This window comes from Hoplias malabaricus, chromosome 1 (assembly GCF_029633855.1).
Source record: "Hoplias malabaricus isolate fHopMal1 chromosome 1, fHopMal1.hap1, whole genome shotgun sequence".
Lineage (NCBI taxonomy): Eukaryota > Metazoa > Chordata > Actinopteri > Characiformes > Erythrinidae > Hoplias > Hoplias malabaricus.
Window position 1 is genome coordinate 79,824,788 of NC_089800.1, and position 14,190 is coordinate 79,838,977.

The 14,190-nt window shown below is 43.8% G+C and overlaps 2 protein-coding genes across 4 annotated transcripts in view; both read left to right on the top strand.

Moving 5' to 3' along the window:
• plekhh1 (pleckstrin homology domain containing, family H (with MyTH4 domain) member 1) overlaps nucleotides 1-9,002 on the top strand; it is a 28,753-nt gene extending 19,751 nt beyond the window's left edge. Inside the window, exons 18-29 of the mRNA XM_066674632.1 lie at nucleotides 95-207; nucleotides 1,662-1,838; nucleotides 2,351-2,448; nucleotides 3,111-3,288; nucleotides 3,435-3,590; nucleotides 3,720-3,817; nucleotides 4,188-4,329; nucleotides 4,590-4,729; nucleotides 4,832-4,961; nucleotides 5,046-5,129; nucleotides 6,297-6,443; nucleotides 6,922-9,002. Of these exons, the coding sequence (XP_066530729.1) occupies nucleotides 95-207; nucleotides 1,662-1,838; nucleotides 2,351-2,448; nucleotides 3,111-3,288; nucleotides 3,435-3,590; nucleotides 3,720-3,817; nucleotides 4,188-4,329; nucleotides 4,590-4,729; nucleotides 4,832-4,961; nucleotides 5,046-5,129; nucleotides 6,297-6,443; nucleotides 6,922-7,104 (1,646 nt within the window). The 3' untranslated portion in view covers nucleotides 7,105-9,002. The remainder of the gene's footprint in view (nucleotides 1-94; nucleotides 208-1,661; nucleotides 1,839-2,350; nucleotides 2,449-3,110; nucleotides 3,289-3,434; nucleotides 3,591-3,719; nucleotides 3,818-4,187; nucleotides 4,330-4,589; nucleotides 4,730-4,831; nucleotides 4,962-5,045; nucleotides 5,130-6,296; nucleotides 6,444-6,921) is intronic.
• Nucleotides 9,003-12,317: 3,315 nt separating this feature from the next.
• Nucleotides 12,318-14,190, top strand: part of slc25a21 (solute carrier family 25 member 21) — a 98,389-nt gene continuing 96,516 nt past the window's right edge. Inside the window, exons 1-2 of one of the 3 annotated variants that reach the window (XM_066674653.1) lie at nucleotides 12,318-12,643; nucleotides 12,812-12,886. In XM_066674653.1, coding sequence (XP_066530750.1) covers nucleotides 12,820-12,886 — 67 coding nt within the window. In that variant the 5' untranslated portion in view covers nucleotides 12,318-12,643; nucleotides 12,812-12,819. Of the gene's footprint in view, nucleotides 12,644-12,680; nucleotides 12,711-12,770; nucleotides 12,887-14,190 lie in introns of those variants that run through there. The other 2 variants (XM_066674661.1, XM_066674644.1) reach the window with 2 other exon arrangements.

Genomic DNA, 14,190 nt, shown 5'->3' on the forward strand with positions numbered 1-14,190 from the left:
CAGACAGTGTTTATGGCCTGCGTTTAAAGTCAGCTGTCATGCCATTTTAATTTGGAACTGAATCTTCTCATGGCGTGTGTGTGTGTGTGTGTAGATTCTCCACTGTGGAAACACGAGGTACTGTGCTTCAGTAAAGACGGCCTGCGTTCCCCTCTGACCACTCTGCCCTCAGAGGCACTTCAAACAGAGGCTCTCAAACTCTTTAAGGTGTGCACTTTTCCTCTCTTTCATAATTCTTTTGCTTTTTTAAAGGAACACTAGGTAAAACTACAGCTTCAAAATCATTGTGATGCTCCACTGAGCTGTAACAGCGAGAACAGAGCCTGTGTTGTTGCTACTCCGGGTTTCGCACTGCAGAAACTGTACTATGTAACTACTAACTTTTGGAGTAGGGTAAGTGTATTGAGAAATATTAGAAATACCTGAGGAGGGCACATATCTGGCCAAACACCATGTACTTTCACAATGGCCTTAAATCTTTTGCCTTTCTGTCCTTCCTTTCTTTACTGTTTCTACTCTTATCTGTCTCTCAGATACAATGCCCTTCTCTCTGAGTCCCCCCCTGTTCTCTGTCTCTCTCCCTCGCCTCTCCCCTTTCATTATCGACTCGCTCTTTATCTCCTCACTCCTCTAACTTTTCTCTTTTCTCTCCTCCGTCCCCTCTGGAGCTCTGATGGAGTCTCGGAGTGAGCTGTCTCTCTCAGAGTCGGATCAAAGGCAGAGCCGCGAGGCCACTCTTCAGAGCAGCATGAGAAGATAATGGGCAGGATTAAACTCGGATCGAGCCCCTCGGCTACATTTATAATGCCCAGCACCAAGGAAAATTACCAGACTGAGCTCACAGAACGGAAAAATAATGTCCAGAGGGCATTGTGTACAATAATTCATCCCCAAATTTGTTGATGCTTGTATCCTCTAGACTCCAGTGGCCTCCTCTTCAAGTTTATGTACCACATGGTTTATATTCAAGGCTCTACACCTTCAGTACAACAGAACAACCTTTTGTTTAAAGTAGCGATATATGATGCTGGGGTAGCAAGCCTCCTTCCTGGTAATGGAGGTCTTAGTTGACCACTTCCTCCTGGTTTGAAGTTGCAATGAAATCCCTGTAGGAGTCAAACGAACTGTAAAAGGAAAAGGAGAACTTGTCTTATGTTCCAGACTTTGTACAGACCTGCTGACTGTGTAGAGCTTGCCCTCTAGTGGCAGAGCGGAGGAATGGCACAGAAACCTGAAGATTAAATACAGTAGATAGTACAAACCAGTGGCTTAGTCAAGAGTCAGCCGTTGGGTTTTGTGCTCGTCCCTGGTACAGACAAGCTCGTTCGTTCAGCTTCTGTAAGCACTTCATCCTGATCAGGGTCTCAGTATGAGGGACTATGTGAGTGTATGGGTGACTGGGTTAGGGCATGATCCCTTGTGATCTACTGGTGCCTTGTCCAGGATGTGTATCTGCCCTGCGCCCAATTATTTGAGGTAGGACCCAGGGTGGCCCTGATCAGTCAAAGCACTTACAAAAGATCCGCTCGTGTTGGTTTTGACAGTCTGATAGTTGCATGATGGCCATGAATCAATCGAGGAAGCCCTCCTCACACACACACACACACACACGTGCTCATGCCCCGCTCATATGGCATGTTCTGTATCTCTTCCTGCTTTAGTCCTGTCAGCTGTTCATCAACGTACTGGTGGAGGCACCCTCCATCGACTACCACACCTCCCTGGCCCAGAGTGCGCTGCAGGTGTGTCTCACACATCCCGAGCTGCAGAATGAGATGTACTGCCAGCTGATCAAGCAGACCAACTGCCGCACGCCCAACAACTACTCTCTCACCCAGGTCCGTCATGCACACAACCTTCGGCTTAGGTCTGGCACAACAGCCGTTTATGTGGTTGATATATTACCATATACATTTCACTTTGACAAAATGTAAACCACTGATATTGAGGTAATGTAATGGTAATATAATGTCCTCATATGTCCAAGGAAAAAAATGTATCTCTGAAATGGTTATGTCACAGGACGTTGTTAATTTTCAGTGAAAGTCAGTGTAAAAAGATTGAATTCCCAGTAAAATTTTGAAGCATTTCTATTGGTTCATTCATCACACAATAAGAAGGACAGCTGTTGTGTTCAAATGATGAACATCTATAAAAATGGAGATACATGTTATTCACTGGACAGCAATGAGATATCGTATGATTTATCAATAATGTAATTATCGTGACAGACCTAGTGGTACAATATGTAATCGTCATCCAAATAGTGCACTAGATGTCCGTAGGGACCCATAAGAGATACAGCCACGTTGCATTCAACCCCTTCTCACTCCCTCTCTGTCTCTCTCAGTGCTGGCAGCTGTTGTCGGTGTGTGTGGCCCTGTTCTTGCCCCAGCATCACTTCCTGTGGTACCTGAGGCAGTACCTGCAAAGAAATGCTGATCCCAAGTTAGTAGGAGTGCATGCTTATGTGTTCGCACAAACACACACACACACACACACAAAAATCATTCATTCAGTGTCTGTAACTCTTATCCAGTTCAGGGTCACGGACGGTCTAAAGCCTACCTGGAATCACTGGGCACAAGGAGGGAACACAACCTGGAGGGGGCACCAGTCCTTCACAGGGCGACACACACTCACACCTACGGACACATTTGAGTCTCCAATCCATCTCCCATCATGTGTTTTTGGAGCGTGGGAGGAAACCGGAGCACCCGGAGGAAACCCACGTAGACACAGGGAGAACACACCACACTCCTCACAGACAGTCACCCGGAGGAAACCCACGTAGACACAGGGAGAACACACCACACTCCTCACAGACAGTCACCCGGAGGAAACCCACGTAGACACAGGGAGAACACACCACACTCCTCACAGACAGTCACCCGGAGTAAACCCATGCACACACAGGGAGAACACACCACACTCCTCACAGACAGTCACCCAGAGCGGGGCTCGAACCCACAACCTCCCGGTCCCTGGAGCTGTGTGAAATCTTATTTCTTAGACTGAACTGGATTAGCAGTTACAGGCAATGAATGAATGTTCATGTGATCTCATGCGAATGATGCTGTGTCATGTGTGTCGTGTCACTGTGTGTGTAGGAGTGAAGTAGGGAAGTATGCTGTTTACTGTCAGCGGTCAGTTGAGAGAGCCCTGCAGAACGGAGAGAGAGAGGCCAGGCCGTCACGTATGGAGATAGTGTCTATTCTGCTAAGAAACCCTTACCATCACTCACTGCCCTTCAGTATCCCTGTCCACTTCATGAACAACACCTACCAGGTACACCCACACACACACACACACATACACACACACACACACACATGTCCATTCATACACATACATACACAAACCTGTGCTAGACAGACAGACAGATAGATTCCTCTCTACTTTACTAAAAGCTCTTCCCCGTGGCTGCTCTGTAGGTGGTGGGCTTCGATGGCTCCACCACGGTGGAGGAGTTTGTGAACACACTGAACCAGAGAGCAGGCATGAGGAAACCTCAGCTGTCCGGCTTCGCCCTCTTCACTGACGACCCCTCTGGGAAGGCCCTGGAGCACTGCCTGCAGCCCGCAGCCAAGGTAACACACACTCTCTCACACTCTGGAGCCGCCGCAGAGCCTTGAGCATCGTCATAGCTCAGCTTTCGGCCAAGACCTTCCAGGTGGTCCTGGCGACACCGACGCTGACTCTGCTTTCCTCTGTGTCAGATCTGTGATGTGATCTCCAAATGGGAGCAGGCCCTGAAAGAGCTGCAGCCTGGGAAGAACGAGGGGACGCGCATCGTCCGTTTAACTTACAAAAGCAGGTATTCCGTTAGTGCTGCTTTCTTATGGTGGGGTCCCAATGGATTATGTAGGAACTAGTCATGAGCCCGAATATTAAGTATCTTCCAAAACTCAATGGTCAGATCAGAAACTTGTGTTTTAGTAGATACTACATGCTCATAGTGCACAGCACGTACTGTAAAATCTGTGAAATCATGTTCAGCTGCTTCACGGATCAGCATCATCATAGGAATATGTTTTTACGCAGAATTTAAGTTTAATTTGGAAATCCAACAACTTTGGTTTATATTATGATTATTTTATTATATTATTATTATTATTATTATTCTGCCATTTTCAATCACTCTATAGCCAGGTAAGAGTGTACATTTAATTTTTTATATTGTTTAGGCTGTGGTTCCGAGCCCAGGCAAAAGGACAGACTGAGAGGGAGCGCCTCCTGCTGGTGTATCAAGTGAATGAAGAAGTTCACCAAGGCCATTTTCCTGTCAACAAGGAGCTGGCGCTGGAGGTGGCCGCCCTGATGGCTCAGGTGTGTAACTGTGTGATGTTTAAGTGTGAGAGGACGGGGTAAGGCTGTAGCACATGGGGTAATGTATAATTTGTGAAGCTAAATACAGTGTAACTGTTGCCTCAAAGCGACAACATGGTTCTTTAGGTTGGGTCCACTGGTGGGTTTTGTAACTCACGATATTAAGTAGGTGAAGACGAGGTGTGTGGAGCCTTTGCAACCAGCGACCACACTGTACTGTTGTTTCTGATGTGTGTGTGGATGGTGTTTTTGTGGGTTAGGTTGAACATGGGGACTTGGATCGGACACCTGCGTCTCCCAGCGGCTCTCCCCAGTCGAAGAACCAGCAGATACTTCTCCAGGTTCTGGACCGCTTCTATCCCAAACGCTACAAACAGGACTGCAACATGGAGCAGCTCAGGTAAACACACCCCACAAAGCCACAGTGTGTAGTGCTAGATATCGCCATTAAATAATGTATATAAAAGTGTAATGGGTGATAAGTCGGACGTTTATTCCACAGGGACCTGGCAGAGCGGCTGGCCGCCAAGTGGTCTGTCCTGAGGGGGTGCACTGCTGCCGAATGTGTGAGGATCTATTTGACTGTGGCTCGCAAATGGCCTCTGTTTGGAGCCAAGCTGTTCAGCACCAAAGTAAGTGCACGTCTACAGCCTGGAAAGCTCTGTGTGAAACATACTGCTTTTATTCCCAACTGCTCTGTCTGTGTTTTTTCGTAGCCCCTGCCTCCGTCTGCGTTTCACCAGACACAAGTGTGGCTTGCTGTCAGCGAGGACGGGTTGAGCGTGTTAGATTGCTCCATGGTGAGTGTATGTTGTAAGGTGTACTTGAATGGAAGCATGTTCTAATATAAAAATGGAGATGCAGGACTTGTGGCCCTTTTCCACTGCATGGTACCTACTCTGCATGGCTTGTTTTGGTTTTTTGCTTTTCCATTAGGCAAGTACCTGGTACACGCAACCAGTTTTTTTATTGTTCCTGCTCTCGCGCAGTTCCACTCGAGCCGAGTAGGGTCCTGTTAGAGCCAACGTTTCACAACATCACCAGCCTCACTTCGCGTGGAGCTGTGCTAATGGAACAGTGATTAGAGACCGTGTTGAAAAGAGCGATGCCTAGCCGAGCTGAGTAGGTACCATACCATGGAAAAGCACCATTTAATCACCAAAGCTTAGCGCCCCCTTCTGGAGCATTGCTGGAGCATTACAGTGACCACACTTTTCATTCGGTTCCCGGCCTGTTCTTTAAGTTAAGAGTATTTAAGTTGGAGGCCTTATTCTTGGACCTCCAAACTTCACAGAAACAGACGTGTTGGTCTGGAATGATTCTCTGCTGCAGTTCTTCCAAACGCTTCAAATAGCCGTTTGTTGGCTTGACCGATCCCCTGCGCCTGCAGAAATCCACCATTTAAACCAGGAATAAACAGTGTCTGCTTGGCTCTATAATTTGCTGCTGCCCTTACTCCTCCATTTTTGGTTTGGCCTGCTCCCATCCACTTGCCACTCTCTGCTGTTGCCTGTTACAAATCTTTAAAATTGACAACAATTTTAAAATGGAAAAATGTTTCCATTTGCTTTGAGCCAGAAATAATATTTAAAGCAACACTAAGTAAGATTTGGCAATTTTGCTCATAGGCGCCCCCTACAGCTGCAATTGTGAGTGTAATTCACATTTACAGCACTGACCTGAAATTAAGGGGAAGGGTGGAGGGAGTGTGCATTGTTTCCTACCCTCCTCCGAAAGTTACATAGTGCAGTTTCTAATGTGCTGAGCTGGGAATAGCCACGACGGGGGCTCTGTTCTCCCTGTTACATCCCAGTGAAGCATCACAAGGATTTTGAAGCTGTAATTGTAAGGTAAATATACTACTTAGTGTTGCTTTAAAAGATGACACCATCAGATGAATCCTATTTTAGCACAGTGGTGTTTTCAACATGACAGTGTCTCCAGTGTCTGTTCTTATTCCTGTGCAGCATCTGTTGGTCACCTACCCGTACCCGTCGGTGATCACCTTCGGAGGGTTTAAGGAGGATTTTATGGTGGTGGTCAGCCAGAATAAAGACCAGACTTTGGGGAAGAGGACTGTGGACAAGCTTGTTTTTGTGATGGCTAAACCGAAGGTAAGAGGAGATTTGTAAGGGGCTCCGCCGCTGCTCTGCACTAAATCAGATCATTCGCAGTGTCCCTTTCATCAGGATTTTATTGGATGGATGAGGAATATAATCTACTGTATGTGGGAGCAGACTGGTGCTGGAAATCACTTAAAAACCATGTTCCCCTGCTGCTCTTTTACTCAGCGTCTGTATATTAGGATAGCAGCTGATGTTAAAAGCAGTTCTCCCGGCTCTGAGCGGAGGGGTCGGGTTTGCTTTCCAGTCCTGGGTCCCCTCATTACCTCACAGTGTTATGTGGCTCAGGAAGTGCTAATGAGCTCCACTTTGTTAGCAGCAACTGGACCATTACACTGTGGGGGCCACATATTCGTATCAGGTTTTTAATTTCATCTTTAGGATAGTTTTCTAACACTTGGATTACAGAAAATACTTCATATTCAAAGTGTACACTCTCTCTCACTCTCTCTGTCTTCTGACTGCACAGATCTTGGAACTGACCCTGCTAATGGCCAGCTACATCAACTACTGGACCTCAGGTCTCCCAGCAACCGGGGGTCAGACCGTGTCGTCCATGCTGGCACCTCGAGGAGACCAGAAACTGTGGGACATGGACAGCAGACACTTCCCCTCCATGACATACACAACCAAAGGCCCCACACTGCTGTGAGGGCTTAGTTCTGATAACAGATGCTCTAAACATGTCCACGGGGTTCTGAGGGAGCCGGAGCCCAAGGTTTCCTCCGTCTTGCGTAAACCGTAAACACCCTCCGGTGGTAGCCGTGGCCTTTTGCGCTGTGTTGGCGTTCGCACAGACCTCAGAGCTCTGAGTGGGAAGAGGGATGAAAAGCCAGAGCTTGAGTTATTTTTCTTTTGTCATTCATTGTGTGAAAAGATCAAATAAAATATGAAGGCCAAGCGGTCCTTTTATTTATAAGCTACACATTCCTTGGACCCATGCAGTGAGCCCCTCTGCGAGTGGGATTTCAGGGTCGTGCAGCCCCTCTCATCCTCAGCCTCCTTTCTTCCCTATCGCTTCTCTGCTCAGTTCAGATGGAAAAGAGATTTCACAGTGCTGGGAAAGAAAGAATACGGACCACTAACTGCGGTACTTGGCTTTAAATATTGACTGAGGCACAAAGGCAGAAGAAAATGTGCAAATCATCCTTGCTTCTGACCAGAGCGTCCAGCTGGAGTACTGCTCGCTTCTTTATTTTTTTTGCAACATTTTCTGTTAAGCTCAGTTTTGTTCTTTGTTTGTGTATTTGCACGGCTTATTTACTTGTGTTTGTTTGTCTCAATGTGTTCCATGCAAATTTCCCATTAATGAACTGATACAGACATAGACATCTGGAATTATGACAGAATAATACCCACAGGATTAGACCTAAGGACGTCAACACTTCCATGAACTTACATCGGCTCATTACATTTAAAGCCTTTAATTAGTATGTAGTTAATTCAGTTACTTACTGATCTCATTATTGTCATCGGTGGCACTACAGGGGTCTCTGGGTCCTGGGTGGGATCCTCTTCTCAGGTCACTGTCTGTGAGGAGTGTGGTGTGTTCTCCCTGTGTCTACATGGGTTTCCTCCAGGTGACTGTCTGTGAGGAGTGTGGTGTGTTCTCTCTGTGTCTGCGTGGGTTTCCTCCAGGTGACTGTCTGTGAGGAGTGTGGTGTGTTCTCTCTGTGTCTGCGTGGGTTTCCTCCAGGTGACTGTCTGTGAGGAGTGTGGTGTGTTCTCTCTGTGTCGGCGTGGGTTTCCTCTGGGTGACTGTCTGTGAGGAGTGTGGTGTGTTCTCCCTGTGTGAGCATGGGTTCCCTCTGGGTGCTCTGGTTTCCTCTCACAGTCCAAACACACATAGTGTTAGGTGGAGTGACTGAGTGACAGTGTGTGTGTGTGTGTGTGTGTGTGTGATAGACCGTTGTCCAGGGTGTGTTCCTATCTTGGGTCCAGGGTAGGCTCTGGACCCACTGTAACCCTGACCAGGATGAAGTGCTTTCAGAAAATGAATGAATGAATGAATCACTAAATAACTATAAAATCAAAATTAATTTGAAACACTTATGCCACTCTTTAATGGAACTGAAGGTCTGCTTCATCACTGAGGATTATTTCATCACTGGATCACAAAAGAGACAAATTAACTGTAGACGTAGCTGTAACACAGAAGTGTAATAGGTTTGTTTGTTAGATGATGGGAAATGCTGTCGCTTGCAGCCCTGAAATGTAGTGCCTTAAGAAGGGGATTTTGCTCTTTTTAGAAGCTAGAGTAGAAATGAATCACTTAAAGAGCTTTCAAAGTTACAAACTTGAATTGTCGAATGGATTAAACCACTGTCTGAATTTAAGTTGTATTTATTTTAATTTTTATTTTAATTCTCTTGCTGCTTTTAGTCCAAAATCGCTCGCGTCTACAATGTTTTTCTGTTAGAAGCCGAGGAACTCTGTCCTCTCTGTCACCCAAACAGATGTCCAAACATTGACCATGCACAAGAAACTGAGAGCACTATGAATGCATCAGCTCTGTCATGCGTTGGTACTGTTTTTAAAAATAAAAAATAGGTTGTTCTCATCATTTTGGGTGTTGTCATTGCTGTCCTTGCAAAATGATCTAACTGATATTAACAGGTCTGCACTCTGCACTTGAAAAGTAGTGCACTGGTCAGGAATTGTGCGACCTCTTGAGGCAAGGTGCGGGAACTACAACAACACAGACAGGCTGGGATAATGACATAGTGGACCTTTAAACGTATATGATTTCAGCGAAAGGGCTGTTAATTAGAAAATACTATATTAATGTTACATTATTATTGTGTATTATATTTTTGCCCTTCTCCCTCATGGTGAAGAAAGAACCTATTCCTGCACCTCCGTGGATATGACGTTATTTGCTGTGCTTAAAAATTAAATATTAGCCTAGGGCTTTTTTACACAGTCACGTACACAGTTTATGACCATACACCATTCAGTTATTCTCATATTTATCCTTGTATTCTATAAATAAATAAATAAATAAATGGAAAGTAAATGGAATAAAGATACAATACATTCAGCGGCCAGCTGCCTGTTTAAAGCAAGGCTGGGTCCTGAAGCATGAAGTCAGGTCAAAGTGCTAATGGCATTTTCCTGCCAATAGCGAACTATAAATTCCACATTTTAAAATTACAGTCACACTAAAGTGACACACAGCAAAGCAGTTGTTGGTCGCTCTCTGTGCATAAGCTCACATAGGAATGTGGTTTACTGAGTTACATTAGAGCAGCGTGGTGCAGGCTCTGGCTAAGCAGGTCTTTCTGTATAACAGAGTGTTTTTGTTGATGTCAACCTGTCAGTTTATTAGATGTTAGATAAATTATTAAATATTTATGAGGCTTTCCATGATTTACGCAAATGATGACAGCCAGGTTCTCCTTGTAACAACTGTTTTTTTTTTTTACTGATGGCATGGGAATTCTAACAGATTTCAATCCTTTAAAGAAGTGATGGTTTATGTTTGCCATGTCGACCACTGCCTCATCTTAAAGGGGTCTTCAAACTTTTTCCACCTGACAAACTGCAGATGTTAACATCACCAGCCTCTCGAGGGGCCAAACACTGAGATCTTATCGTGGTCTCATTATCCTAGATAACACTTGTCTTGATTTTGGTGAGATTGGGAATAGACGGCAGTTCAGATCTTGACATAAACAGCACATACACATTTGAAGCTCAGGCAAAAAATATATATACATGAAAAAAGTTAAAGGCTAAGCACCAGCTATATGAAAGTGTCAAACAAATAAATACAGTGGAATTTGAGTTCCTAACTTGTGTTTATTGATAGTCAGAAAACACGTTATTTCTTACTAATTCAAGGAATAAGGCCCTGTGACGTAGATGGTGGACAACAACTCTAGAAACTGCACTTAATTTAATGCAAAATGTCGAAAAGGTGTGTTGTTTTTGGCTGCAATCATTCAATGTACAGTGGGACATCTGTGCACAAATGGCCCAAAGATCCCAAAATATCCAGAAAATGGACTAAATTTGTCAACTTTAAACAGGCACTTTGAAAAGGACCATCCGCTCACTCCGTTATCTGTAGCTCATTTCACTGGCGCTTTTCCAACAATATGGGCATGTAAGGACACCAACGAAAGGTGTTCAAGAGCCTCTGTAACATGGAGGTAAACAGGGTAAGGACACTCACTTCGCCTGTTTTAGTTGGTGTTAGTTAACGTTAGCTTGACTCGCTAAACTCGGTGGCTCAGATTATACTCGGCTACGTAGCTGCATTACGGAGGTTTATAGTGTCGGATGAATTCGAGTTCGACTTCGATCACATTTACAAGAATAACGGTACCTCTAAATTTGAGTTTAGCTTATTGCTAGACTATTGTCATGAATAATGTTGGTTATTTAGCGATAGCTAGATACTGTCATAACAGTCAGTCATAACGGTGTTTTACCGCGCCGTTGTTCAGCTGTTGTCCACCAGTGACGTCACGGTTGCGTTCAAGAATTTTCGTAGCGAGCTCGGGTTTTTCCGTCAATTTAATAAAATTGTCAGTTTTAAAGCAAATTAAGCTGCTATTTTCATTTTAATTCATACTTATATATATCAGTAACTACAATAATGTGAAATATTCATGGAGGTCCATTAAGTGGTGCTTAGCCTTTAACAGTCATTCTTGCTTTATTATAAACAGACAAAGCACAGATCTGACAAACGGTTTGGCTTCATGAGTACCATTTCTTACAGTTCTATCACAGGTATTGACCGGCTTGACATTTGGTCTACCCGTGTTTTCCTTTCTTAACCGTCCCATTTCTTTATACTTCCATCAAGGCACAGCTGAAATTACCAATAACAATTTTGCCACACTCTCTACCGAACTTCCTTCTGAAATCAACTTTTCCTTCCTTATTTTCTTTATATTCCTGCAGCTCATTAAAATCGGTAAGCCTTCACTTATAACTGGAGACTCTCATTTGCATTTTAAGACTTAGGCTGGCGTTTCTTTTAGAAATGCAATTTACAAGATGATTTCATCATTTTCTCCTCAACTTTAAGTGATTTCATCATTTCCCTTTTGACTTAATGTGGAAATAAATGCAAATATTAAAATAATTTCATGGACTTTGTTTTGAAATGTTTCATAAAGCTAGAATACTTTTTTTGATCTGAAGAAAAAAAAATACAGGTTAATGTTTTGTAAGGGCTTCATATTTTTTGCCAGGTTTATGAAGCAATATTCAGCATTAAACCTTGGAGGACCATGAAAACAAGCTTTTTGTTTTAACAATAACAACTCAAGTTCAGTCCTGATGAACTCATTTTTATTTCTCTTATCTCCAGTGCTGATACATGGTTCATCATGTAAAAAGAGAAAGACATTTCTAAAAAGTGGTCTATGGCCCTTTGGAATGAAACCCATTTTCAGTTTCTACTTTTCATCACATGGGGCCGTGGCTGGGCTGGATGCTCACAGGGGAAACATCAATGTAAAAAGATCAGACTGGATATAACTACTACATCTCACTTCCTTATTTCACCTGATATGGATGTGAACAGTGAATGAAGCCGAGAGTTTGTTGTCCTTCTGCGGTGGTGAGCTCATGATTGTGTATTCACTGAGTGGATTCAGTCCGGGGTAAATGTGGACTTTGATGACTGGGTTTGTGCTGAAGCCTCAGTGCGCGCCAAATGGTTTGTAGGTCAGTTTGATAAAGAGGGGGAAAACCTTCGCTACAACTCAATAAAAAAGTGTTCAGCTTTTTTTAACCAAAATAAACTGCCCTTCAAAATTTTCCTCACCAACACTTGCGGTCACTTTCAAAATAGAGGCATGTGGACAATTTAAAAATATAGGGGAATTCATTATTAAAGCATGGGAACAAGATATAAGATGTGTGAATGAGATATTTAATGCTTGGGATTGTGTGATATTTAATGTGTATGAGATATTTAATCTTTTTAAATGAGACATTAGATAAACAAGATGTTTAAGGCACGGGAATGAGATTGTACCTATTTGAATATCTCGTTCCCACACCCTGTTAATTTGTGCCCACGCCTTCATTTACCCTGAATGAATATCACCCCATGGCTAGCGGCTGAGGGCACGTTTACAGTCGGAACACATGCGTCGAGGCCCGAGAACAGGATCGGGTTCCCTTCACTCACACACACTTCAGTCCTTATCACAGACCAAGAAGAGCAGGTAATATTGCACACACATACGAACTCAAACACAGCCCATTCTCCATGTAATGTTTTAAGGACACACAGTGAGTTAATATTAACCAGGCTCTCTGAGGCTACAATAAACAGCGGCTGTGTTCGGAGCTCGTAACCCCAATGAAACCTGCTCTTTCTTCCGCCAAAACAGGTCCGGACATGAGCCCCACAAAGCCGAGCCTGCTGCGGGAGGCGTCTCAGCAGATCATCGCGGGGGGATCCGCAGGTAGGTGCTCGGAACAAACGGCTAGAGCCGAGTAGGCCGGTCTGACCTGTCCAGCCAGCTCTCTGCAGGCGAGAAAACGTGAGACATCTTCAGAAGTTAGCGGTAGCGGTTTACGCAAAGCTCAGACCCGGAGCGGAGTCTGTGAACTCTGTCTTCGGAGAACACGAGCACGGCTCTGCCGTTCCGCCTCTCGGTTCCTTCCCGCGGAGAAGTTTTTAACCGTTTTAAATGCGTTTAAAATGACTGGATTATACATTTATATAATAAAGTACACATGTTTTGAAAATATATAATAAAATAAACTGGAACATTCAATTCATTTTATGGAGAAGTCGCAAAGCAGTTGTGCATCCCAGTGAGAGGTGTTTTCTGGAAAATGATTTATCCGTTTAATCTTTAATTTAGTTTAGAACCATGTTAATGGACGTAAGGACCTGGAAAAGTGGATTACAGCCGGTCGTGTGTGTGTGCGTTTGTCAGTGAGAGGTGGTATTTGTGGGTATTAAAACTAGCACTCGTTGTTGTTGTTGTTGTTGGTTATTGTTGATATTAAACAGACTATGGACACAAAGTCGTCCTAGTGTGAAATATCTGAGTTAAATTACAAGTTAAAGGAGTATATAAATGGGATAATCCTTCACAACTGTAAATGTTTAAAAAGTTGTTGTATATTAAAATAGAGCACTATTTTAAACGAACTATTTAAAATTAAGTAGACAGAAAGGATTATTGGGCATCCATTTTGCTAGAGGGCAGTGTCGCAAAGCAGGCTGTGTTTACATTTACAGGTTGAAGTTACTCAAGCCTGATTCTCTGACTTTTTTTTTCAGGGCTGTGTGGACATGTGAAATCCAGTTATTTCAAATCAGGTTTCAGTCACATTCGTATCGTTACTGTCCAAAGAAAAACACGTATCTCCTAAATAGTAATTATACAGGAGATGGAGAAATCCTTCTTAACTTTCAATGGATGTCAGTGTAAATAGATTTGGTTTCAAGTCATTTTGGACTGATTCTATTGGTCCGTTCATTGTGAATTTTTCGCACAATGTGAAGGACAGTTGCTGTGTTCAAACGACGTAGTAAACTAACAAACCACAAAAAGAGAAATACAGGTTTTTACTTTGGACAGTGACAGTATGTGCTCCTAGATCTGATAGAAATCTGATTCATGGGCCTGCGTCTCAAATGTGAACGGTAAAATCAGATTTCATGCGTCTTTATATCATGCACTAGGTCTGGCAGTGACTGCAGATGGTGTCTCAAACGGCTTGGTGCTTCCTACATAGTGCACTGTGCAGGTGA